This window comes from Gopherus evgoodei, chromosome 20 (genome assembly GCF_007399415.2).
Source record: "Gopherus evgoodei ecotype Sinaloan lineage chromosome 20, rGopEvg1_v1.p, whole genome shotgun sequence".
Lineage (NCBI taxonomy): Eukaryota > Metazoa > Chordata > Testudines > Testudinidae > Gopherus > Gopherus evgoodei.
The window spans coordinates 1,999,278-2,025,906 of NC_044341.1; the positions used below are offsets into that span (position 1 = coordinate 1,999,278).

The window sequence follows — 26,629 nt, forward strand, 5'->3', positions numbered from 1 at the left end:
GACATGAGGTGATGAGTAAGAGCAGCAGGAGCCAAGAAATCCTTCACAAACATGGACAAGGGTCTCCAGGCAGATAGATGCCTTTTGGCATAGCAGAAAATAGAACATATACGTTAGTAGCAGAATCCTTCCCCAAGTGGAATGATTCTTATAGGCACCAATGACTCAATAGTTACTTTAACCCCAAACTAGTAAATTGCAGAAAAGCTGATGAAAATTTGCATGATGGCTTTTTCCAAACTGGCCCACAATGGTGAATTAATTTGGCATTCACAAGAATAGTATTCACTCTAATGACATCACTTTGAAATGTACACTTAACTTACATCCTCCCAGTCTAGAGTTGTACGTGTAAATGGACATGGAGAACAGAGGTACAATAACCCAAGACAGATTTACCCTCTCGGTGACACTGGGCTGCACTGACTCAGCTCCAAAGAAATGGGGGAACCACCAGGAGTTTAAGACTTAAGAGGTAAATACTCTTCCTGCTTGGTACTTATCTGCTTGCAAATGTTGACATAATTACTATGGGTGAAATCCTGCTGTCATGACTCAGGGAAAATGCAAGGAAAGAAGGTTTCCTGGCAGCAAACCGCCGGGCCGTGCTTGGGGTGGCAAAATCCCTAGAGCTGTCCCTGTCTGCACCCATGAGAGTCGAGTTTCAGGCTGGCTGCACAGACAGCACCTGTTAGTAAAGTAGTCAAGGTAGTGCAGTAAGCCAGCAGTTTCTTCACTTGCAGACCAGTGGTATCACATGTGTTATTCACCATTACTGTTTGCACTAACCTGATGGGGTTTTCAAAAGAGCCCAAGGGATTTAGGAGAACACGTCTCCAATCTCCCCCTAGTGCTTAGAGGCCCTGACTCAGCTTGAGGCTCCATTGTGCTGGGCATTCTACAAACTTTTAGTGAGAGACAGTTCCTGCCCCAGGAGCTCACAAAATCTAAATGAAACAAGACAGATAAAGGGTGGGAAAGAGGAAAGGTTATTATTAGGGCTATGATTTTTTTCACAGAAGTCACAGAAGTCATGGAATCCATGACTTCCAGCTACCTCTGTGACTTCATCCCACAGTGATAGGAAACTGAAGGATTCCCCCACTGCCCAGGGGGGCTGGGAGCTATGGGGTACCCCTGCCACCTGGTGGAGGTACCCGACAGCTCGTGGCCCCTGTGAGCAGTGGGGGGACCCTGTAGCTCCTGGCTGCCATGGGTGCAGGGATCCCCTGGAGCTCCAAGCTGCCTCAGTAGCAGAGGGGGGGACCCTGGAGTTCCCAAGCCCCCACAGGTGGTGGGGACCCCAGAGCTCTGAGTGCTCCCCACAGCTGCCTAGCTGCTCCACGCAGTATGGAGACCCCACAGCTGAGCTCCCCATTTTGTCATGGATATTTTTAGTAAAAGTCACGGATAGGTCACAGGTATCCATGGATTTTTCTTTATTGCCTGTGACCTGTCCGTGACTTTTACTAAAAATATCCGTGACAAAATCTTAGCCTTAGTTATTATCCCTGCTTAGCACAAGGCACCACTAGATGAAAAGGCTTCCAAGGGACCTCACAAGAAGCCTGTAGCAGACCCTACATCTCCTGAATCCCCATCTAGTGCCTTAACCACAAGACCATCCTTCCTTTCTATTCTCCCATGGGGACTAAACTGATTAAATGGATTCAAAACTGGCTGACTGATAGGTCTCAAAATGTAACTGTAAATGTCAACATCAAGAGGGTCTGTTTCCAGTGGGGTCCTGCAAGGATAGGTTCTTGGCCCTAAGCTATTTAACGTTTTTATCACTGCCCTGGAAGAAGACATAAAATCATCACAAATAAAGTTATCAAATGACACAAGAATTGGGGAAGCAGTGAATAATGAAGTGGAGAGGTCACTCATTCAGATCAATTGGGCACAAGCAAACCATACAAGTTCTAGTACAGCTGAGTGTAAACGTACACATCTAGAAACAGAGAGTGCAGGCCGTATTTACAGAATGGGAGACTCTATCCTGGGAAACAGAGACTCTGAAGAAGATGATTTGGGGGGGGTATGGTGGATAATCAGCTAAACATGAGCTCCCTGTGTGATGCTGTAGCCAAAAGGGCTAATGCAATATCTGGATGTGTAAAAAGGGAAATTTCAAGTAGGAGCAGAGAGGTTATTTTACATTTGTATTTGGCATTGGTGTGACTGTGTAACACCGACCAACCCCAGTCGGTGGTGGGCAGGATCAAACCTGGGACCTCTGGAGCTTAGGTCATTAGCCTCTACTACATAAGCTAAAAGCTACATGGCTGCAAGTGCTGCTGGAATACTATGTCCAATCCTGGTACCCACAACTCCAGAAGGATGTTGATAAATTGAAGGGGATTCAGAGAAGAGCCACAAGAATGATGAAACGATTAGAAAACGTGTCTTACAATGATAGACTCCAGGAGCTCAATCCATTCAGTCTAACAAAGAGAAGGTTATGAGGTTACTTGATTATGGGGAACAAATATTTAATAATGATCTCTTCAGTCTCGCAGAGAAAGATATAACATGGTCCAATGGCTGGAAGTTGAAGCTAGGCAATTCAGACTGGAAATAAGATGTACGTTTTTAATGGTCAGAGTAATTAGCCACTAAAACAACTCATAGACTCATAGACTCTAGGACTGGAAGGGACCTCGAGAGGTCATCGAGTCCAGTCCCCTGCCCTCATGGCAGGACCAAATACTGTCTAGACCATCCCTAATAGACATTTATCTAACCTACTCTTAAATATTTCCAGAGATGGAGATTCCACAACTTCCCTAGGCAATCTATTCCAGTGTTTAACTACCCTGACAGTTAGGAACTTTTTCCTAATGTCCAACCTAAATCTCCCTTGCTGCAGTTTAAGCCCATTGCTTCTTGTTCTATCATTGGAGGCTAAGGTGAACAAGTTTTCTCCCTCCTCCTGATGACACCCTTTTAGATACCTGAAAACTGCTATCAGGTCCCCTCTCAGTCTTCTCTTTTCCAAACTAAACCATCCCAATTCCTTCAGCCTTCCTTCATAGGTCATGTTCTCAAGACCTTTAATCATTCTTGTTGCTCTTCTCTGGACCCTCTCCAATTTCTCCACATCTTTCTTGAAATGCGGTGCCCAGAACTGGACACAATATTCCAGCTGAGGCCTAACCAGCGCAGAGTAAAGCGGAAGAATGACTTCTCGTGTCTTGTTTACAACACACCTGTTAATGCATCCCAGAATCACATTTGCTTTTTTTGCAACAGTATCACACTGTTGACTCATATTAAGCTTGTGGTCTACTATGACCCCTAGATCTCTTTCTGCCATACTCCTTCCTAGACAGTCTCTTCCCATTCTGTATGTGTGAAACTGATTGTTCCTTCCTAGGTGGAGCACTTTGCATTTATCTTTATTGAACTTCATCCTGTTTACCTCAGACCATTTCTCCAATTTGTCCAGATCATTTTGAATTTTGACCCTGTCCTCCAAAGCAGTTGCAATCCCTCCCAGTTTGGTATCGTCCGCAAACTTAATAAGCGTACTTTCTATGCCAACATCTAAATCGTTGATGAAGATATTGAACAGAACCGGTCCCAAAACAGATCCCTGCGGAACCCCACTTGTTATACCTTTCCAGCAGGATTGGGAGCCATTAACAACTACTCTCTGAGTATGGTTATCCAGCCAGTTATGCATCCACCTTATAGTAGCCCCATCTAAATTGTACTTTCCTAGTTTATCTATAAGAATATCATGCGAGACCGTATCAAATGCCTTACTAAAGTCTAGGTATATCACATCCACCGCTTCTCCCTTATCCACAAGGCTCGTTATACTATCAAAGAATGCAATCAGATTAGTTTGACACGATTTGTTCTTTACAAATCCATGCTGGCTATTCCCTATCACCTTACCACCTTCCAAGTGTTTGCAGATGATTTCTTTGATTGCCTGCTCCATTATCTTCCCTGGCACAGAAGTTAAACTAACTGGTCTGTAGTTTCCTGGGTTGTTTTTATTTCCCTTTTTATAGATGGGCACTATATTTGCCCCCTTCCAGTCTTCTGGGATCTCCCCCGTCTCCCATGATTTCCCAAAGATAATAGCTAGAGGCTCAGATACCTCTTCTATTAACTCCTTGAGTATTCTAGGATGCATTTCATCAGGCCCTGGTGACTTGCAGGCATCTAACTTTTCTAAGTGATTTTTTACTTGCTCTTTCCTATTTTCTCTTCTAAACCTACCCTCTTCCCGTAAGCATTCACTATACTAGACATTCCTTCAGACTTCTCAGTGAAGACCGAAACAAAGAAGTCATTAAGCATCTCTGCCATTTCCAAGTCTCCTGTTACTGTTTCCCCCTCCTCATTGAGCAGTGGGCCTACCCTGTCCTTGGTCTTCCTCTTGCTTCTAATGTATTGATAAAAAGTCTTCTTGTTTCCCTTTATTCCCATAGCTAGTTTGAGTTCATTTTGTGCCTTTGCTTTTCTAATCTTGCCTCTGCATTCCTGTGTTATTTGCCTATATTCATCCTTTGTAATCTGACCTAGTTTCCATTTTTTATATGATGCCTTTTTATTTTGTAGGTCACGCAAGATCTCGTGGTTAAGCCAAGGTGGTCTTTTGCCACATTTTCTATCTTTCCTAACCGTCGGAATAGCTTGCTTTTGGGCCCTTAATAGTGTCCCTTTGAAAAACTGCCAACTTTCTTCAGTTGTTTTTCCCCTCAGTCTTAATTCCCATGGGACCTTACCTATCAGCTCTCTGAGCTTACCAAAATCCGCCTTCCTGAAATCCATTGTCTCTATTCTGCTGTACTCCCTTCTGCCCTTCCTTAGAATTGCAAACTCTATGATTTCATGATCACTTTCACCCAAGCTTCCTTCTACTTTCAAATTCTCAACAAGTTCCTCCCTATTTGTTAAAATCAAGTCTAGAACAGCTTCCCCCCAATAGCTTTTTCAACTTTCTGAAATAAAAAGTTGTCTGCAATGCAGTCCAGGAACTTATTAGATAGTCTGTGCCCCGCAGTGTTATTTTCCCAACATATATCTGGATAGTTGAAGTCCCCCATCACCACCAAATCTTGGGCTTTGGATGATTTTGTTATTTGTTTGAAAAAAGCCTCATCCACCTCTTCCACCTGATTAGGTGGCCTGTAGTAGACTCCCAGCACGACATCACCCGTGTTTTTTACCCCTTTTAGCCTAACCTAGAGACTCTCCACACTTCCGTCTCCTATGTCCATCTCCACCTCAGTCCAAGTGTGTACATTTTTAATATATAAGGCAACACCTCCTCCCTTTTTCCCGTCTATCCTTCCTGAGCAAACTATACCCATCCGCACCAACATTCCAGTCATGTGTATTATCCCACCAAGTTTCAGTAATGCCAATAATGTCATAGTTGTATTTAGTTATTAGCACTTCCAGTTCTTCCTGCTTATTACCCATACTTCTTGCATTTGTATATAGGCATCTAAGATACTGGTTTGATCTTGCCTCCCAGTATCTTAGATGCCTATATACAAATGCAAGAAGTATGGGTAATAAGCAGGAAGAACTGACCAAAGGGTTGTGGATTCTCCATCACTGGCAATTTTTAAATCAAGATTGAACATTTTTCTAAAGATCTGCTCTAGGAATTCTTTTGGGGAAGTTCTGTGACCTGTGTTACACGGGATGTCGGACGAGACCCTCACAATGGTCCCTTCTAATCTTAGACTCTATGAATGTATGTGGCCCCACCAAGTATGAACAGAAGAAACCAGCTGGAGACCCATCAGTTATTCTCTGTTGCCTCTGGACGCTCTTGTCTCTAGCAGGGCAGGAGCAGGGACCAAAACGTTTCTCAAGATTAGTGAGTCACATCAGGAGTCACCAGAAATACTCTGTGGACCCTTACTCAGAAATACCTTCACTGTTTGCTTAGTGAGCTGCTAGCACCACAACAGCCCAGTGCTTATTGACAGAAGATATTAGCATTATTTATGGTTTGCATTGCAGTTGCACTTAGAGGGATCAAAATCTCACTGTGGTAGGTGCTGCACATACCGAACATGGAAGCACAGTGCCTGCCCCAAAGAGTTCACAGTCTCAAAAAAAGAACATAGATCTGAAAGGTTTGGCATTGCTGCCTGAAGCGACCTAGATGACTACAACAGCTTTGTCGCACTGGTTTCAGTTCCCCGTGTTAGTTCATTGTACACACCTGCTGTCTCTCATCTTATCCTTAGAGGAGAAGCTCTGGGAGGCAGGGACCCCCTTTGTGTTAGATACACATTCAGCACGTAGCACGGTGTGGCTCTGGTCAGGCCCCACAAACGTTACTGCAATACAAATCATCAGACAGTGTTTTCTCCTGACTTCTATGGCATGTTCTTTCTTCACGCTGGAGACCTCAGCTCAGTCACAACAGACTCTGTAAGCTCCCTCCCTTCCAGCAGATATGATGGAGCTACAGCCAACTCACAAGTGATTAAGACGAGATTCGAACGAGACTCTTCTTATGGTCAGTTCTTTGCTATGACCATTAGACCACACTGTCTGCGAGCTCTGACTCGCTTTAGATCAGCGTTGCAGTGTTCGTGGGTGGGCTGCTCTCTCTTCACTTGCTCTTCATTTAGCTACTGAATTGTAAAAACGTTATAAATTTGGCCTTAGCAGTTTCACAGTGGCAGATGAGGCTGTCACACTGTTGATTTATTAGTCAGTTCTGTAAGTCTTTAATCTACTTGGAGGATTTTTTTTAAATACATAAATGAGTCTCTTTATGTTTAATCTCTAGTCAAACTGCTCCTTACTTGGTCTTTAAACTGTTAAACATGAGACTATGTAATTGTGTCTCCTCCATAGTCACATCATTCGGTGCTGTGCACAGACTAAATGGAATAAGTTTTGGTGAGATAGTGATAACATTTCTCTCTCTCTTCTCATTTCCATACTGTCTCTTTCTGAAACATGTGCAAGGCTGTCGCATTAGCATTGGAATAGCTGTCGGGGCTAAGTACATGTCCACTTCCCATCAAAACCAAAGGCCACTTGACCTCACCACTGTTACACCGAACTTGGAGCTGGAAGTTAATGGATTGACTTTATGAGCTCTTAGGTTTTTGCTAATAAAGGCAAGAATAAAACAGTTTGTACAGCAGTAGCCAATGTCCACACACACTAGGAACAATAAAGGTGTGAACAGAGGTAGTTAAATATTAGTTTTTACTGAAATACTTTGACAAAAAATGGCTTTTTAACCAAAATGAAAGTTTGTCAGAAAATTTTCATTTGTCAGAAACATTTCATTTTGGTAGAATTTTTCAGGGTTTTTTTTTGAAATACAAAAAGTAGGAAACTACATTTTTCAGTGGTGAGTGGGGAAAAAATCAGTTTCACATGGAAGTTTGGTTTTATTTTCCAAAAACATTTACCTAAAACTGAAAGGGTTTACCAAAAACAGTTTTCTGATCAAACAAAACCTGCATTTTTTTCATAGTACATTAGTAAAAACCCAACTTAAAAAAAAATTTTCTCTTAAAAATAATTGGCATTTTCTAGCTAGCTTTAAGGAATTAGCATGTTGGCTAATTCCCCAGCACAACACACACACAAAATCCACATCAGGTACCTGGTGCTTTGACCTATTTAAAGCCGGAATTTTTGTGCCCCAGCTCAAAGCTTAAAGTGATCTGTGCAAATAGCAGAAATGAGGCCAGAACAAGGGAGTTCAGATCCAGATTTAGACCTGAACTCCCCCCCAGTAAGGCGTATGAGTTTGAGCCTCTCTCTCTGTCTAACTGGAAAAGTAAATAGCTAAGGCAGAAGTCATCCTTTTCTCCACAAGCCACCACTTGAGCAGCTGGGGTCCAGTCTGAGATGGGGAACAGGTGTCCAAGAAATCAAACAAGCTGAAAATTCACAAAGATTTCATGACCTTTTCTCCTGTACCATTTTCATCTTTGGAGTTCTATCAGCTTAACTAGTTACAAAAATGCATAATCACCCACAAAAATATCTATGCAATTTCCCATCTGCTCTGTGGAATGGGATCTGTCCTGGGGATTCCAGTAGATAAAGCAGATGGGGTTTTAAATGGATTTTTTTCCCCACAGGCATTAGGTATAAGAAAGGGACTTGGATCAAAAATGTAAATGTATCCAAAGGAGTCAGTTGCCCTTACGTTTGTTCAGTATATGCTATGTGTGGGGGGAGGGGACTCTCTCTACCTGCAAAGGAAGCACGAGTTACAATTGACTGTCTGCTTTCATTCACAGACAGTTTATTAATTATAATTATTTATTATTATTATTAGTTTCAGTGTCCATGGTAGAGATAGGCCTGAATTATCTGGAAAACTCTGGGTGCAACCTACGCACAGTGGTGATTTTAGCTGAACCCCTTCCCACCCACAAATCCAGGAACAGCCCCAAAGTACCAAAAAGCAGTGAGTGGCTAGCCTCAGTCCCCAGGACTGCCTATGCACTAGGCCACAGCACTGCCTTTTAACGCTCCTGTATCCACAACACCAGTCTGTGTTACCAATAGCAGCAATGTGCATGTTTAAACACAGGGGCTAGTTATATCCAGGGATATTTTCCAAGAAGTAACAGAACAGTTTTGGCAAAAGCAGAACCACTGGTTCATAACTACACTAGTCTTAACTGCAGGAGGAAAGACAACTGAGGACTAGTCAAGACACACCCAGGCTTACAATCTCGTTTAAGGTGGAGTTGGCATTGGGGAAAGTTGGTGACTGGGAGGCCCTGGAAACTGGGACCCCTTGTGCATGGGCAGCACAGGTAAAGCATGTTGTTCTCTGTGGACCACCTATGTCAGCTGAACCAGATGGAATACCTATGGGAGCAAGAGGCAAGTTTATACCCTGTGATCACATTCAATTCTTGGCCTTTTTCCCAAGACAGCAATGGTGCCAGCTGCTGTGGTGGGGGGTTCTCAGATTCTTTGTTTGTTAGTGATGTGGATACTTTTCCACCTGGCAGTCGCATGGAAACCCAACAAATAATTCATTTCAACAGGACACTGAATCTGTCTGCTAAGCCAGGCACTCCTCCAGTTGGTTTCACTTTATAAAATTGCATATTGCAAAGATTTCAAAGCCTTGGCCACATCCCACACTGCTCACACTTCGGAGCCTAACCAACCTCTATCTGAGTGGGTGGAAAATACACTTCCCTATAGGCAGGTGATTCCATAACTGCCTAATTCAATTTCTTGTACCTTTGTGATAGATTTATGTTACCAGTCTGCCTGAGGCAGCAGGTGATCAGGCTGAGGCTGCAGGATCATTAAGGGAGGAGATGAAGGAACACACCAAGTGACTAAATTTTAAAGCTTTATTAATAAAATAACAGCGGTGGGTGCTGGGTGCTCCCCACGTCACTCAGAGGCAGAAAGAAAGTGTTAGCACGCACGCCCTGACCCACTTTCATTCTCATATACACACGACTCGAGGCTGGCCAAGGCTGGGTGTAATGTGAGGAGAAGAAGAAGGGAAAGAGTGGACAAGAGTTCTGTCCTGTGCACAGGCTGTCCAGGGTCCGCTGTTGAGCTCCAATTTGCATCAATTCTCAGGAGGGTTTTAAGTCTTGTGGTCTTTTGGGGGCATTTTGTCCGGGACCTCTGTCCCCAGTGCTCTTTGTATCAGTCCAAACTGGCCTTCCCTGGCTTCCTCAGCTTTCCCAAGACACACCGGCTTCAGGGACGCAAAACTGCTGTTTTCCCCCTTGCTGGCCTTCACCGTCTCACTACTTTTTGCAGCCCCTGCAGTTCTGTTCAGCTGAATCCTCCTTTCTCATGGCTGGTCGGGGGTGAAATCCAGGCCACCGTCTTTCTTGGCAGGCAGCGAGAGTCAGTTGTGTGCCATGGCCTTGGGTTGGAGTCAGCGTCTTATCTTTGGTCCTAGCTGGAGAGTCGAGTTAACCTGTTACCTTCTCCCTTCCTTCCACTTTGGCCTCTTGCAACCTGCAAAAGAATCTTTCACTCCACACTCACACCTTCAACCCTTCCCACAATACACTTCACTACATATACAAGAACTAGCAACTTCCAATGCTAAACTGCTTACCCCGGGGGACTCCATGGGGGGCAATTTTTGGTGACTGTGACATCTTCTCCTAAAACAGCTGGTCAGAGACAGGGTCCTATACTAGATGGGAGACTTGTCTGATTTGTGCATGGCAAGACCTGTTACTAGGCCCATTGGCGTATTCACAAGAATTAGGGAGATGAGATATATGTTCAGCTTCAAAAATAATTATTTTTCTCTCTCTTAAAATGTCACTTCCTACTTTTCCTTTTAGCACTTTTGAAATATCAAATAAAACCAGATTAAAAATATGTCAATTAACAAAAAAATAAAAATAAAAAAAGTGTCCCTGTCTCCCTGTGCAATGGAATTGCAATACATGCATGCAGCCTACCACTCCTGGCCTTTCAATCTATGAACACTACATGCTGTATGATTCTTTTTCAACAGGATAAAACATCAAATTGTTTATTGCTCGCTAAGTTGAAAAGCACTCAAATTAACCTTTTGTGCCAGCACTGGCAGGTATGATTAACAAGTATTTAAGTGGTGCATGCTTTGGTTAGCACTATCTTAAGAAGCAATACTAGATCAAATCAGAATAAAACAACTTGAAATGTTTAGCTAAGAGGCTTGGTGTAGATGATTCTCCTTGCTGCTAGACATCTAAGTTGTAAAACAAGTGCTACCAACAGAAACTGCCACAAGAAATGTCCCTCTCGGATTGTATGTATGTGTCTGTTCGTAGTTCCAGGCAGGGTGGTCAGATTTTCAGGGGAGTTGAGCACCCAGTTTTGACTGAATCAAGGAGTAGCAGGATGTTCAGTACTTTTGAAAATCAGGCTGAGTTTTTATAGCACTGAGATCCCTCATTCTAGATAATTCCAGGTCCCACTCCCATCACCAGAGTATTTAAGAAACAGATACTCTGGTACCCAGAAAGAGAGATACCTCACGCAGAGTAGGAAAAAACAGGAAAAGCAGCTGGTTTTTCACCACCCACAACAACAAGGGGAGGATTGCAATAAGAACAACATATGTATTTGTAAATGATCTTAATCCATTACCTAGGAAAGAGTGAAAAACAGGGCTCTGCTGAAATGTTTCTGCTGGGAACATTTCATTTTTCAGACTGATTCCACCCTGGCCTGGGCTTTTGACAAGGAGGATGTACGAGTGTCTTGGGGGAGGGAAGATGTGTGCCAGTGGGAATTGGTGCATATAGTTCGTTGAAAGATCTTTTTTAATTCCACTGTATCAGTTATGCTGTTGTATTGTTATTTTACTGTGATAGCAGCCAGAAGCCCCAGTCAGGATTGGGAGCCCATTTGTGTTCAATAAAATACAGAGTAAGAGACAGTCCCGGGCTCCAAGAACTGATTTTCTGAAGCACAGTTTTAGGCATGCGCCCTGTAAACACCTATACACCTTTACTCATGTAACTTTACTCATGTAGCACAATCAGATTTCTTCTGTGAGTGACGTACATCCATCCCATAAATATCTGTAGGATTAGCATCTAAGTTTTCACCCTGGTATTTTTGAGTCCATCTGTCTTTGCTGGTTTAATACACTTGTGGGAGTTTTTCCCCCTAGATTTTGGTAATTCCTGGCTGGCTGACTTTGATACCCAACCAGCCCTGACTTCAGCCCAAAGTCATTTTCTGAAGGGCCCAGGCCCTCTCACTGGACCCTCATAGAAAAAGTGTTATGTTTGCTGCCTCTCCAGAGACAATGAAGCATTCCGACCAGCCAGCCTACTAGACACATGCACTGCACTGAACTTACCCAGCACTGCCGATTAATAATGAACGCAAAACAAGTTTTTTTTAATAAAAGAGCCAGGATTAAGTGATAACAAGTGAGAAAGATAGGAAGGGATGGTGACAAGCCAATAAGAGAAAAAAACCCACATCTACCAGTCCACAGCTATGTCTGCCCTGGCACATTTGTCGTTAAAACATTGATTGTTCAGGGGGTGATAAAGAACAACTACACAGCGCACCTTACAACCACATGTCTTAGCAACACAACTGCGCTGTTGTGAGGTGTGCTGTGTAGACACAGCCTAAAACTTTGTGTGGCGAGACACCGTCTTTGTTCGCTGGCTGGCCTGGCCAGGATCCATCCAGAGATCAAATCACTGGGTTTCTTAGTCTCCTTAAAGTGAAGGATAACTTAGGAGTTTGCTCCCCCTCTCTTTCTAGTTCAGTGAACCTTGGAAATTGATTCTTCTGAAGGGTGCCCCTGTCTATGCTGAGTAGAGGAGCCAGGAAGTCTGCAAATTAAGGTTCCATACTGGTTCCTCCCTACGCCCACACGGTGGTGGGTGCTACGATGCAAATGATCACTTCCTGCTGCAACCCCTCGATACATAACAAATCGCCCGTTGAATTTGGGCCACATCTGATGTGAGGAGTCCACATCTTTCCTTTGTCTGGAGAAAACCTGCCATGCTATGCCTGGTGTAAACACCTTTTAGTCACAGTCGGCAAAGCATAACATTAGTGAGTATCCATGATTTCACAGACAGCACTTTGACACAGATTTTACAGTGATATTATTGACCGGTGTGTCATTAGTTTTCAGATGATACATTGCAAAGCACAGTTTGTACAGAAATCATCACAAAGTATGTAGGGTGTGAATACCGGGTTGCCTCAGGTCCCACGGTCCAAGCCTTTTTGTGTAACAATTAAGCAGAACAGCCATTGCCACATCCTCCCCACATAACATTATATTATGCCCTGTCTGCAAGGGGCTGGTCCCACATCACTCAGATCAATGGGGGATTTACCCATATATGGAAGCAGGGCTCAGTCTGAGAGGTGATGTAAAAGAACCATAAGATGAAGCCGGCCAAATTAATCTGTGGTATAATTCCACTGAAGTCCGAGTTTAACAAGCATCTGAAATAACGTGCTCTTTGCTTGCCCTTTGTGTGTGGACAAAAATAGGTATGAAAGACTCATTCCAAGTCTTTGCATGGGTAATTAGTCATGTGGGTAGTAAATTGCCCTGTGTGTCTACAGGTTGGCAGGTGCCCAACCTTCTGCTCAGCCATTTGGTACATTTCTCCAGGAATAAGAACTCCCTTTCTGGGTTTCACACAATGGATCACGCTTTGTAGCTGACGGGGGAAAACAAAGTACTTGAGCAGTTATCAAAAAGCCAAGGAGCAGCCCAAATATTTTTGTAAACTGGATCCATGTAAAGACAATTGCAAGCAGAGTCTAATTCCATAGCCTCTATAGTTTACCCATCAGCTGCAAACAGCTTATTCCACCAATCCCAAGGGTGGAAGTGGCTGGAATTTTTTTTTTTTAAAGGAAGAAAGATGGCTTCCTATGGCGGCAGAAAGGGAGTGACTATGTTTGTAAAGCCTGTGTGACTCCACTCCTCATTCCCCTCCCTGTCAAGCTCAAAAGATTATAGCGTAGCACAGGAAAGGGAACACAGGATGGAACTGATTGGCCAAAATGGTTTCACTTGTCAGATGACAAACATGTGCTGTGATAAAGATAATAATTTAAGCCGACCTTACTTAATCATTTGCTCCCTGTTGCCCTTTTCAGAGTACAAGACATGCTACAATTTTACGAGTTCGCCTGCTGTTGTATATCATTGATTAGCTGACACATGGCACGCAACAGATCTGTTTTGCATATGAAGCCTGACGGTTTGATTCTCTGGGAGCGAAGATTACCTACTTTTGTTCCTTGCTTGTTAGGGATGTAAATCCATATCAGATAAAAGGATGGACAAATTCCAGCCAATATGTGCAAATGCTGGGACAAATTCTCTGCTGGTATAAACTGGTGCAACTCTGGGCACTTTGGTGGAGCTGCATGACTTTACACCAGTGGAGAGAACGGCCCATTTTCTCAAACCTGGACCTGCCAATACTTTCACCTTGAAGAACTTAACCCCAAGGTAGTTCAGTGAACCTTGGAAATGGAAGGGTGCTCCAGCTCTATTTCACTAGTTTATGCTGAGTAAAGGACCCGGGAAATCTGCTAGATAAGGCTCCATGTACCAAGGGTTTCAGAGGGGTAGCCGTGTTAGTCTGTATCAGCAAAAACAATAAATCATCTTTGTGGCACCTTAGAAAATAGCAAATTTATTTGGGCATGAGCTTTTGTGGGCTAAAACCCAGTTCATCAGATGCATGGAATAAAAAATACATTAAGCGGTAAATATATTTTTCAGCACATGAAAAGATGGGAGTTGCCTTATGAAGTGAGGGGTCAGCGCTAACAAGGACAGTTCAATTAATGTGGCCTATTCTCAACAGTTGACAAGAAGGGATGAATATCAAAGGAGGGAAAATTACTTTTGTAGTGCTAAAAAGGCCAATGCAATCAAGGGGGACATTGTCCATTTCCAACAGTTGACAAGAAGGTGTGAGTATCAGCAGAGGGAAAATTACTTTTTGTAGTGACCCATCCACTCCTAGGTCTTGGCTACACTGGCGCTTTACGGCGCTGCAACTTTCTCGCTCAGGGGTGTGAAAAAAACACCCCCTTGAGCGCTGCAAGATACAGCGCTGTAAAGCGCCAGTGTAAACAGTGCCGCAGCGCTTGGAGCGTGGCTCCCAGCGCTGCAAGCTAAACCCCATCAGGATGTGGAGTACGTGCAGCGCTGGGAGAGCTCTCTCCCAGCGCTGGAGCTGCGACCACACTCGCATTGAAGTTTCAAGTGTAGCCATACCCCCAGTCTTTATTCAGGCCTAATTTGATGGAGTCCAGTTTGCGCATTAATTCCAATTCTACAGTTTCTCATTGAAGTCTGTTTTTGAAGTTTTTTTTGTTGAAAAATGGCCACTTTTAAGTCTGTTACTGAGTGTCCAGGGAGACTGAAGTGTTCTCCTACTGGTTTTTGAATGTTACAATTCTTGATGTCTGATTTGTGTCCATTTATTCTTTTGTGTAGAGACTGTCTGGTTTGGCCAATGTACATGGCAGAGGGGCAGCCACACCATCAGGGGCACATCTACCAAGGTGATATATGCCATCATGTGCCAGCAATTTTCCCCCTGCTGATACTCACACCTTCTTGTCAACTGTTGGAAATGAGCAATGTCTACCTTGATTGCATTAGCCTCGTTAGCACTACGAAAGTAATTTTCCCTCTGTTGATATTCACCCCTTCTTGTCAACTGTTGAGAATAGGCCACTTCCACCTTAATTGAATTGGCCTCATTAGCATCGACCCCCCACTTGGTAAGGCAACTCCCATCTTTTCATGTGCTGTATATTTATACCTGCTTACTGTATTTTTCACTCCATGCATCTGATGAAGTGAGTTTTAGCCCACGAAAGCTTATGCCCAAATAAATTTGTCAGTTTCTAAGCTGCCAAAAGGACTCCTCGCTGTTTTTGCATGTGCCAAAGGGTTTGCTAATGGGGTGAGCCTTTCACCCCCACATAGCTGCTCCCCTTCCAGTTCAGAGCAGGAATAGCAGAAAGCAGTTGGCACCTAATTGCTGGTTAGTAGCTTATTTAAAAACAGTTAGTGGCTTCAGTCCACTTACAGGAGACAGATACCATGGGTTTGATATAAGAACCAGAGTGGAACAGACTAGATGTTCCCAGCTCTAGAAATTGCAGTTTGTTAGAAGTTTATGCAGAGTGGCCAAGGACTGAATGATTATAGTAATTATCATGACACTCTGCTCTTTCCACTTGCCCAGGGGTGTAGCAGAGGATTTATACGGGGTGGCTTTTCTGAGGCTGGAAGAGATCCACTTTTCAGCATTTTAAATTTTGACGGGGCAGGGCAATGTTTAATGAGAGTTTCTGTCTCCCACGTTTTGTGAGTGGCAGATGGAAGAGGTGAACACAAAGAACACAGTCATACCCTAAAATAAGCTGTGATTCACTATCCTGTGGGTCATGACTCCAATGCACACATCATTACAGTTATGTGGCAGAACCGCTTCCGAAATTAGCTCTGCGTCACTGCTCTCCTTCCTACACCTGCCTCTCTTCCCAAAAGAGCTGCACCTATTGAATATCTAGGGGGCTGCCTGCCTGCCTCACTGGCTGAAACAGAGGGATCCCTGCATGCCAGCTATTCACAGGTGAACATGTGCTGCTGCCGGTCCATCAGCCCAGCATGCCACCTGCCAGTTGCTTCACACTGGGCATGAGTTTGCAAAGGGATCCAAGGGAGAGGCAAGCTGTGGCACAATTAATAAACAAACAAGATATTTTTCCTTGTTGCCCTAATTATTTCCTCACTCTAAAATTCTCCATTGGTTTTAATTAAGCCAGCCCCAGGCGTGAAAGTCTGGCAAACTTTCCCAATTTGATCATGGCTTGTCATTTGGGTTTTTGCAGCTTTGGGTGCAGCAGGTGTCTCTAGCTGTGTTCCCAGAAGGCCTATGGTGCAGGGTTGGGGAACCAGCAGGATGGTAGCAGAGGATGTGTCTTAAAATTAATGATGCCAAGATGAGGACCCGGTTCCTATGATTCTGCCAGCCTCAGTCAAAATGCTCAGGGCCAGACTCTCAATTCACTCACCCCGGGTTTGCATTGCTGCAAAGCCATTGACTGCACTGGAATTTCCCCCAATCTGTTCTGGTGTAAAGTGAGATCACACAGGCTCCCTGACTTTCAATTCCTGCCACAAGTGCCCTAGTCAAATCAACAGCTTGTTGCTAGAACTTGGCTCACAAAGGCAGATAGTGCAACCTGTTCCACGGAATGAAAGGGGAGATGCTTTTTGATCCATTTAGACACATGGGCCACACACAAGGCTCTGATAAGAGTTCTTCCCCTATAGCATTGCCACCCCGCCCACAGAAATATTCATGTAAAATTAACGGGAGTACAGCAGGAGGTATGAACATCCTTCAAGTCTTCACAACCTTCAGAGGGAGTTTGCGCTCCCATTTGACAGCAACTTCCATTCTTTCCATGTGTTTGCCTTATTTTTGCAATAATGCATTCCACAGAAGTGGTTACATTTTAGACTCATTATTACGCTACAGTATGTACAGACAGAAATGTACACCGGGTAGTGTAGCAACATTTCTTCTAGTAGTTTATACTGGACTACTGTAATACAGATTGCAGTAAAATCATATTTCTCCTCTCACTTTAGTGTCTAGTCTATTTGTCTATTTAGCTGCACAATAATGACTTTATACAGTAGGTTTAGCTGCAAAACATGCTTTCCTGGCAAATCTACAGGAACGTGTCTAGTGAGAATAAACTTGACAAAAATCTAAGATGCAGGAAGTCTCCGTTTGACTTTCAAATGATACTGCTTATATGATTTTCTAATGGAGCTGGAAGCACATTCACTGTCTTGCAACCCTTTACAAATATATGAGAGGTTGATGGCATTTCCAGAAGTCTTTAACTCTGTTGTCTCTGTGTGAGGGGGGAGGAATCCTTTGTAAGATGTGCTAGCTGATGAAAGCATTGATTGCTCTGAGTCTTGTGGTGTATACAGTATTGCTGTAGTTTATAAGAGACAGTAAAATAAACTACTGTTCAGGATCCTAGTGATGCATGGAAAAATGTTTCTCCCATTATAGATGATGTGTTGAGACATGAGTGGATTTTTTCCCCTCTGTCCTTTTCTCTCTCTGAATCAACAACATACCACACAGAACAAATCTGGGTTGTAAGCTCTTTCTCTTATGTGTTCTTACAGTGCCCCAAACTCAGTTAATTCTGTCTGTCTTCTAAATGCTACCATAACATAAATGTTAAAAAACCTCTATTATCCTTATTAAAGTTCTTTGGGGCAAGGACTCTCTCTCACAAGTTTGCAGAGTGTCTGCCATAATGGAGCCCTCCTGATGCTAATCAATGCAATAACAATTCCCAGATTGCCCAGCGGGGAGGGAGTGTGGTTTTGGAGACAAAGGGCTTTCTCTCTCCGCTGCCTGTAATGTTGCATATAGGAAGCTAGGGAAGAGGTTAGAATGAAAAACAGATAGGGTTAAAAAAAAAGTGTTTAATTGGGGTGGGAGAAAGGAAAGAAGAATCTTCCATAACGGGTGAACCTGTGAACCATTAAAGTGAATTTAATTTAGCATACCTATCAATCAAGCTGCTAACTGTCAAACTTAAAGGATAGCTGAAAATATTTCAGCAGAGGGCACTCAAGAGCTAGGAATCTGTACTTGTCAAGTCCTGCATATTTACTCTGTAGTATTTTATAAGACTTTAGCACACGAATCTCAGTAATGTGAGCACTGGGCCTCATATCTCACATTGATTGTGGTTATATTATACCCAGCGCATATAAATCTAAACAAAATTCCGGTGCACGTGGCTAATTCAAATAAACCAGTTTAGATAACCATTGTTTTGGGGTTGGTTTTTAAATGGTCTTTTTTCCCTTCTACAGTATTGTGGAAAAAATGTCCTGAAGGTAGAGGTGCTTATATCAGGGGTCAGCAACCTTTCAGAAGTGGTGTGCCGAGTCTTCATTTATTCACTCCAATTTAAGGTTTCGAGTGCCAGTAATAGATTTTACTGTTTTTAGAAGGTCTCTTTCTATAAGTCTATAATATATAACTAAACTATTGTTGAATGTAAAGTAAATAAGGTTTTTAAAATGTTTAAGAAGCTTCATTTAAAATTAAATTGAAATGCGGAGCCCCCTGGACCAGTGGCCAGGACCCAGGCAGTGTGAGTGCCACTGACAATCAGCTCACGTGCCGCTTTTGGCACGCATGCCATAGGTTGCCTACCCCTGGCTTATATCATATCTCTTTGTGTGAGTTTCATCCTTCCTAGGTTATCTGAAACATTCATCTTATTTGACAGTGTCCTTCACTGATCAGCAGGTTTTTTTCTAGATATTAATAAGATGTTTCAACATTTTGTCCTCTTTTGTAAGCAGTTCCTTTTATATTTTAAGAGAAAAAGCTTTGCATTAAAATTAATGGCATTTAGAACTTCCATAAATCTTCAGGCTTGCCTGTGGGTGAGAGAACATTAAGGTTCTTACGTATACAATCAATATGACATGTTCATGACACCTTAAGCTACCTGCAACCACACAACTTCCTAATTCATACAAATAAAAAGTATTCTATGTCTATGCACTGTAAATACAGTATTTAATTTGCCTTATTTGGTTATAGATATACTGTGAAATGATGAATTACTGCCATAAAACTATTTTCACTATATTTGTGCATTCTGCAAATAGATTTTACCACAATCAATTGAAATCACATAAGAACTGTAAAACAACAATTGCCATTCTAGTGAAGGACAATGGAACAATCAGATTAATGTAAGGTGTTCTAACAACCTGTGATGATACCACTTCATTCTCTTTTGAGTCTCCCAGGTCAATTTGTATTGTGGGCTTAGACAGACAGTAAGGTCGTCAAGACAAGGAAAGAGTTGGTTTGGATTTTTTTATTATTTTGTACAGCACCTTACACGCACTGTGTGAATAATTACATTATGTTGAAATTCAGTTAACTTGGATGTGCAACATTAATTCTGCATTTCACAGAGCAGTTTTCCTAATGTTTACAATTGTTGTTATTGCCACAGCTATAGAATAATTCATCGTTGGTGCACCTCCACTGCAGACAATGTATGAAGCTGGCCCAGGGTCATTCCATACAGGTGTATTAAAACCGTCTATTGCAGCATGTTTCAGTGGGAATTTGTATGTAAACACACATATGTAGAGTTACAAGCTCTCTTCCTAAAAGCATTCTGATGTGACTAGGACAAGGACTCTGAGCTGAGGTTCCAAACTATTTTGTTATTGATTATGATGTAGAACAATCCCAGGCCGACATTTGCCGTGACAGCGGAATTTTCTCTGGTGGGAGCATAGGCCAGAAAAGAATGAAGCTACTAAAGTTGCCTATACAAGAGATAAGGGTGTTGAGAGCAGGCCAACCAGTGAGAGAGCCAGGGGTGCTTCAGGAATACAAGGGAGGATGGGAAGGGAAATATATCAGGGAATAACTATCCTGTTCAATTTTTCACCTTGGAAGACTCTCAGCTTCTATAGGGATGGGCAGGAGATATGAACCCAGAGAGCCTCTATATACCACATTTTCAGCTGCTAGACATTGCAGGCATTTTTGTTGTGCCTTGGTTATGTTTTTTTTTGTTGTTGTTGTTGTTTGTAGCTCTCTCTCTCCCCTCTCTACCTCAGCTAACAATGCAGAGCTCTCTCCATGAAAGCTTGCACCATCCATGTTCTCTGCATACCATCCAACCCCTAGGGTGACCAGCTGTCCCAAATTTATAGGGAAGTCCCCATATTTGGGGCTTCTTCTTATATAGGCCCTTATTATGCCCCCATCCTGATTTTTCACACTTGCTAGCTAGTCACCCTATCCAACTCCAACCAAACAGCAAAAGATAAACTACATCCATGCTCTGTGATTAGTATTTATACTACACTCCACCCATCCATAGGCCCTAGTCAGCATCTGGGGTCTATACTCTGGGAATGTGCACCCCCAGCACTAAGAGACAATCCTTACCCAGTAACAAACTAACCCAACACATCAGTCTGCAGCTGGCTATTACACCTAAGACAGAGACAGAACCCACTCCCCTTACTTAAATAAAATCAACCCCGCTTCTCTACATCCTGCCCAGACTGACAGCAACAAGGAATAGCAGCCTATCTTCCTTCCCCAAGCACGTCTGTCTGTGTCTCAGTACAAGTAGCCCCCAGCTCATGGCCTTTATGAAGAGCTACAGCTGTCCCTCATATCAGCCATTAGCAGGGAGACTTTTCCTCCATGCCCTTTCCCTGAATCTTTAACCCTCTAGGTACCACCAAAGCACTGTCAGGAGACAATAGAAATTGTCTTCACTTACACCTACGTGTATGCCCAGGATGTAGGTATTGACATCGCTCAGGGCCTCTGCACACTCACAGTGCTATCAGCATTTCTCTAGGATTTAACACCTGTGCAATTGACAGCTGGAGAGCCCTGCCCCCACTGCTTGGTAATTGACCTAATTACTCAATGGGGCCAGGAGGAGGAAAAAGTCACATCCCTTGTGAAATTAGGTCCAAAGCCTAGGTCATAATTTCGGTAATTTGTCTGTAGTCCAATCAATATATTATAGCTGCTGTCCCACAAGTTACTAATTCTATAGTCTAGAGACACATACAGGTGATCAGACACCCAGGTGATGGGCACATATGGATACCTGGCTAACCTGCTGTGCTACACAGATGTGCTCACTAATTGCTGCAGAACATAAAAAATCAGAATCTTTCCTTCTGTACTTAAGGCTGATGGGGGGTGAAGGGGCTTTTCCTCTCTTTCTTTAAGGATATGAATGATAAATGCATGTTCATGGGGGCTAGGATTGTGTTAATTGCTCAACGATAGGCCAGATACATTAGCATTCCCTACAATGCTAGGGGGTTTTGAGCCTACTACCGAGAAACTGAAAAGACAAAGAAAATGAAAAGGATGAATAGTTACAGCCTGTTAGTACCTTTGTAAGAAAATTAAAGATTTGCTCCTCAGATGTTCCAGGCAATGCAGTGCCAGACAGCTGGCAAATGAGAGCGATTGAGGATGATGGAATAGATCAAACTATTTACAAAAGAAAAATAAAGGCACCGCAGCCTGGCCCCAGCAAGCTGACAGAGCAGCCCGCTTATCTGGTGAATTTCCAGCCCTTTGTCTCTGTCACGGAGATCGTTAAACTCCTCTAACTGCAGAACTCCGGGCTGCATCGCAGCGCCTCTCCCTGCAGCTCTGGGATTCCTGCCACCTTCCACCAGAGGAGCTTGTGTTTAGCTAGCGCTATGGTCCTCGGCCCCGTCCCCTTTACCTGCCAGCTCCTCCCTGCAAATAAACTCTGGCTGCAGGATGCCCAGTCTCTGCCCCTTCCCTTCCCTTCCCTTCCCTCTGGCCTCATGCAATGCCCTAATCAGGAGCCAGGCCAGGAGGCGCTGCCCAGACGGGTCTCCCTGCTCCAGGCTGAAGTGATGCTGCGAGGCGGAGAGAGGCTGCACACCCCGCGCCCTCCCTGCGAGGCAGCCCCAGCCTGGGGGAGGGAAGGGAACTCCCGGTCCCCTGGAGAAGTTTCCCACGCTCACTGTCCGGGCTGCCTGGGGGGGCTCCCTCCCCCGCCTGTGTCCCTATCCAGTCCTCCTGCAGGGACACCCCTCCCCGGGCACCCTACTGCTGCGCCCCCCACCCCAAACCTCAGACCTGGGCTCGAGGGAGGGTGACAGGCTCGCACGCGGCCGGGAGCAGCCCCCCAGGCTGGCGCCCCCTCCCGCGGTTCCCAGGCTGTGCGGGCTCCGCAGCCGCGGAATAGTCCCCCCCCCTAAGAGCGCACTGGTGCGCCCGGGCGCAGGGCTGCGCGTTTCCCGGTACCTGAGCGGGCCAGGGCGTGTCCTGCGCCCCCCGACGGGCAGCTCCCCGGGGCCCAGGCGGCTTGAGGCGAGGAGCAATCGCCTCTGATTGTTCCCAGAGAAGCGGAGTCGCCTGCCTGCCCCTTCCCAGCCCGAGCTGCGCGGGGCTGCCCGCCCCCCGCCTCCCTTGGGGGCTGCTCTTTGGGGTTTTCGTTCCCCTCCAAACTCTGCCCCCCCCCGTGTGTGTGCGTGTGCAAGACTCCGCTCCAGGGCTTTGTGCTCACCAGCGATAGCATCACTGGTAGGAGGGGACAGAGACTCCGGCAGGCTGAGCAGTTAGAGCTTTTCTGCAGGTGAAACCCGGCTCGGCCCAGGCACCAGCCGGCGGCGCTGAACCGGCGCCGCTTCCGTGGGACTTACACTGCTCGGGCTGCGGAGTCCAGTACGATGTGCCATGAGCCGCCTCCCCTCGCCCCGGCCTGCCAGCTCCGCCTAGACCCCGGGCACCGCCAGGACACGCTCGCCCTCCAGTCCTAGGGTGGCGAGGGGACCCCACGCTGAACTTGCCGGGAGGCGTTTTCCCCCAACGATGCCCCATTTCTGGCTCGCTCTGCGGAGTCTGCTTGTGGAATACTGGGTAGGGCTCCTGGTCTGCAGCTTTGGGATTCGGTGTTCGCATGGGATGCCCCATGTCATCCGGATAGGTAAGGGCGGGGGTGCTGCGTTCGCACCCGGGTCTCCTTAGGGAGGTGGGGGGCTGCTTGCTCGGGGGGGGGCTGCTTGCTTGGACAGGGCTTGCTCCAGCTTTGCTGGGATTTCTGGCGGCTCCCAGGCTACCCAAGCGCACTTTCCAAAAGGAAGCAGCCAAAGTGCCAGTCCGATGCAGAGGAAAGGCGGCTGCGGGTCCGGTTCGGTGGGGAAGGGAAGGGTCCCAGACCCGCCCACTAGCTGGGAAGCTCCAGCAGCCTGGCTGCTGCTGGCACGCGAGACGATCTGTCCGCGGGGCAGCAGCCATGGGGCGGGGAGCGGGACTGGGCTGCAGGACACTTCAGGTATTAAAGACCCCGGACCGGGCAGGGGATGTTTTCAGAGAAACGGCGAGAGCTTGTCGGGACCGAGTCGGTGCCGCCCCCGGTGACTCCTCTCGCTGCTTCCCACTGCAAGGGGGGGGCTGCCAGGGCTTTGCAGAGGGAAAGTTTGGGCAGTGGCTTCTCCTCGGCTCGGTACTTTGGAGGCGGGTGCGGGCCTGGGGGTGCCCCGAGCAGGAGGGGGCTGTGTGCACGCGAGGAGAGGCGCTGGGGGGGGGGGTAAGGTACATGGAGAGGAGTGGGCGCTCGCGGGGTCCTGGACTCATGCCCGTGGCTGTGGCCGGTCCGAAGCGCTCAGCGGGGCTGGTGCGGAGCCGGGAGCTCCTGCTGCTGCCAGGTGCAGCGACATCCCGACGCGCTGGCTGGCTGGAGCTGCTTGTCATCTGGCTTTCTGGGGGCTGAGGTGTGACCGGGGGGGGTTACAGCCCTAAAAGGCGAGGGGTCAAATGCCGCGGCTCCCGCGGCCTCTCCGCCCATGGCTGGCAGCTAACGCCGGCCAGCGGCTCCGGGCAGCCAGGTTCGGGCTGCGGAATATCGGAGCTTGCGGGGAGGTTTGACATCCCTGCAGTCATTGCACAGCCGGGCATGCAGGAGTCCCACATGCTCCCTGGTTACAGCTGCGGTTCCGAAGTGTGTGATTCCGGGACGGGCTGTTTGTTCTCCCAGCACTCGAGTCCGCCTGCGGGTCTGGTTGTGTGGCTGTGGTGCACAAAGCCGGGGTTTTGCTCTCTGCCACGTGTCACAACTGCCGTTCGAGTTTTACAAAGGGACCCTCTGGGCCGAGTTCTCCTGGCTGAAGAGCTGTCAGTGGAAGGGCTGTAGGGAGGAAAGCAGCGCGGAACAGGACCTCATTTACCCAAATGCAACTTCACAGCAGCCCTCTCCAATGTCTGCCAGAGGAAGACATACGTAGCAGGGCCACAAATAAAACCCGCCAGTGACCTGAGAGGCAGTTACTGCCCCAGATGTAATCTCTCTACCCATGGGCTGGTTTCCAATGACCATCTGAGCCAGCCTGCCCTGGGGACTGATGGCCCGATGCAGGGAGGCTGAGCACCTGCTGTGTCTGGGAACAAGATACTGTGGTCTGATGCTGCAGTTGTATCCACAGAGGTAGGCTCCTGTGCAGATCATCATGGATTGAGGGGGAAGGCTCAGGATCCAAGGGCAGGGTCAGGGGCCTTTGCATGCTTCCTGAATCCAGTCTGGGGGAGTTCAGCTGTGTAATTGCAGATCCACAGCTCTGAAATGCCCCTCCCTACTAGGGTGCTGGAAACTCTGTAGCACGGGGAGAGTGCAGACTCCTGCATGGGCTCCATGATTCTGCATGTCTCCATCGGCTCTGTGAAACAGAACCCCACTGTAGCTGGCCTGACAGTCCTTACTCAGGCTAAATTCCCACCGAAGTCAATGGAAGTTTCATCTGAGAGGGGACAGGTGTCTCGGGTTCCAGTCCTGCATCTGGATGCACTTGCACAGGAGCCCTATAGGGGTCCAACATTATCGGATCCAATTGCAACCCTGGGACATTGGGAGCTGCAACTTGTGATCCGACTTTCTCCACTACCAGGCACCTGGTGCAGCCATGTCATCCTGAACAAAGGGGCTGTCAGATGCTGCCTTTCTGACTTGGTAGCAATTTAAGAACTGCACAAGGTATAGGGCAGTAGAGAGCCAGCCTCAGTCACTTGACCCACAGTGCTTTGCACTGTCATCTGCCTAGCTCATCAGAGCTGCAAGCTGCCCCCTGATTTGCCCGGCCTTCTGAGATACTCAAGCAGACACTTGAAGGGGTGCTTATTGGAGTCACTGGGAGGGAAGGGTGCTCAGCACCATAGAGGATTAGGCCCATCTTCTTGGGACTGCCCTGTGGCTCAATGGAATCATTCAGCAATAGGCTCCAAGGCCTAGTGGCCTCAACCACCCAAGAAAAATATTTTCTGCTGGAGCTTGAAAAGGCTCCAGGCACTTGCTGGAAGAGCAGAGAAGAAAGAGAGTCTTCACATTCAGGTGCTACTAAAAAAAAAATCATCATGAACCTTCCCCACAGGATTGTTCTCACTGACGGAGACACTGTAGGTCTGATTTGCCGTTGCCTTGCCTTCCCCATACCAATGCCGAACGCTGCCAAGTCAGATGGGCAGGGTTTTACTCTCACACTAGCCTGGCACAAATGACCCCACAGTGGGCAGTCTGACCTTCCTTCCCTGTAAGCACCTCTGCCTACAGCTCCCATCAGTGTTGTTAAGGGTTGATCGGAAGGGGCTGCTTTTAATTTCTAAACTTAAAAAAGCCAAACGCCTACCTCTGGCAGAGCATAACTTGGTTTTGGTCAATGAAACAAGAAAGTTAAAATGCAGAGAGCTGACTGAGGGTGTAAGGAAAGCTACAAATGCCTTAGTGCCATTTGTTTAAAATTGGCATCATATTTTCCTCCCCTTGGGTTCAGTTGAAAAATGCAGATTTTTCTGTCTGCATTAATTTGCCTGTCAGTTTGTGCACAGCTACAGCGATTCCAAATCCCGCTTTTAATGACTAGAGTACAGTGGGACATGGAAAACTCCTGAAGAGGTAGCCTTTGTGCTTTAAAAACAGTCAGGTTTTAAAGGCTTGTTTGGTTTCAAACGAAACTGACAATTGATTATGTGCCATTTGAATTCTAGGGAAGGCATCCAGGACAAGGAAAGGAAGTGCCAGAAAGTGCCTTCTCTGTCTCTCTCAGATCCTCATAATGGGGGAAAGGAGGGAGGGAAGAGATTGATAATGCAGAAAATACATGCCTTTTTTAAAATTATTAAATGGGAGTTTTCCCCACCATTTTCAGTATCTATTTGAATTTTTTGTGATCCATCGAATATTTTCAATATTACACAGAAACCTCGGAATAGATCTTCTATACTGTCAAGTAGCTGGATTCAGCTCCCAGTCACACTGGGGTAAATCCAGAGTAACTCCACTGATTTAACTGGAATTACTCCAGATTTTCACACATGCGACTGAAGAGAATTTAGCCCCCAGTTGTTTGTGATAGTCAGATGCTGGGTGTGAATGTAATCAATGGAACTACTCCTGGTAGTAAGTGCTGCACTTGATAATAAGTATTTGCAGCATCATGCCTCATATGTAGTAAAAGCTACTGCTCTGAATGTGTATAAAACGATTAAGCTATTTTAAACAG

At 45.8% G+C, this 26,629-nt stretch overlaps 1 protein-coding gene across 3 annotated transcripts in view; it reads left to right on the forward strand.

The window, feature by feature from the left end:
* Positions 1-22,689: 22,689 nt before the first annotated feature.
* Positions 22,690-26,629, forward strand: part of GRIK3 (glutamate ionotropic receptor kainate type subunit 3) — a 228,745-nt gene continuing 224,805 nt past the window's right edge. For 2 of the 3 annotated variants that reach the window (XR_003997315.1, XM_030539128.1), the window contains exon 1: positions 22,690-23,067. Coding sequence is in view for 2 of the 3 variants with exons in the window: in XM_030539128.1 (XP_030394988.1) it covers positions 22,953-23,067 (115 nt within the window). In the remaining variant the exon portion in view is untranslated. The remainder of the gene's footprint in view (positions 23,068-26,629) is intronic. The other variant, XM_030539126.1, reaches the window with a different exon arrangement.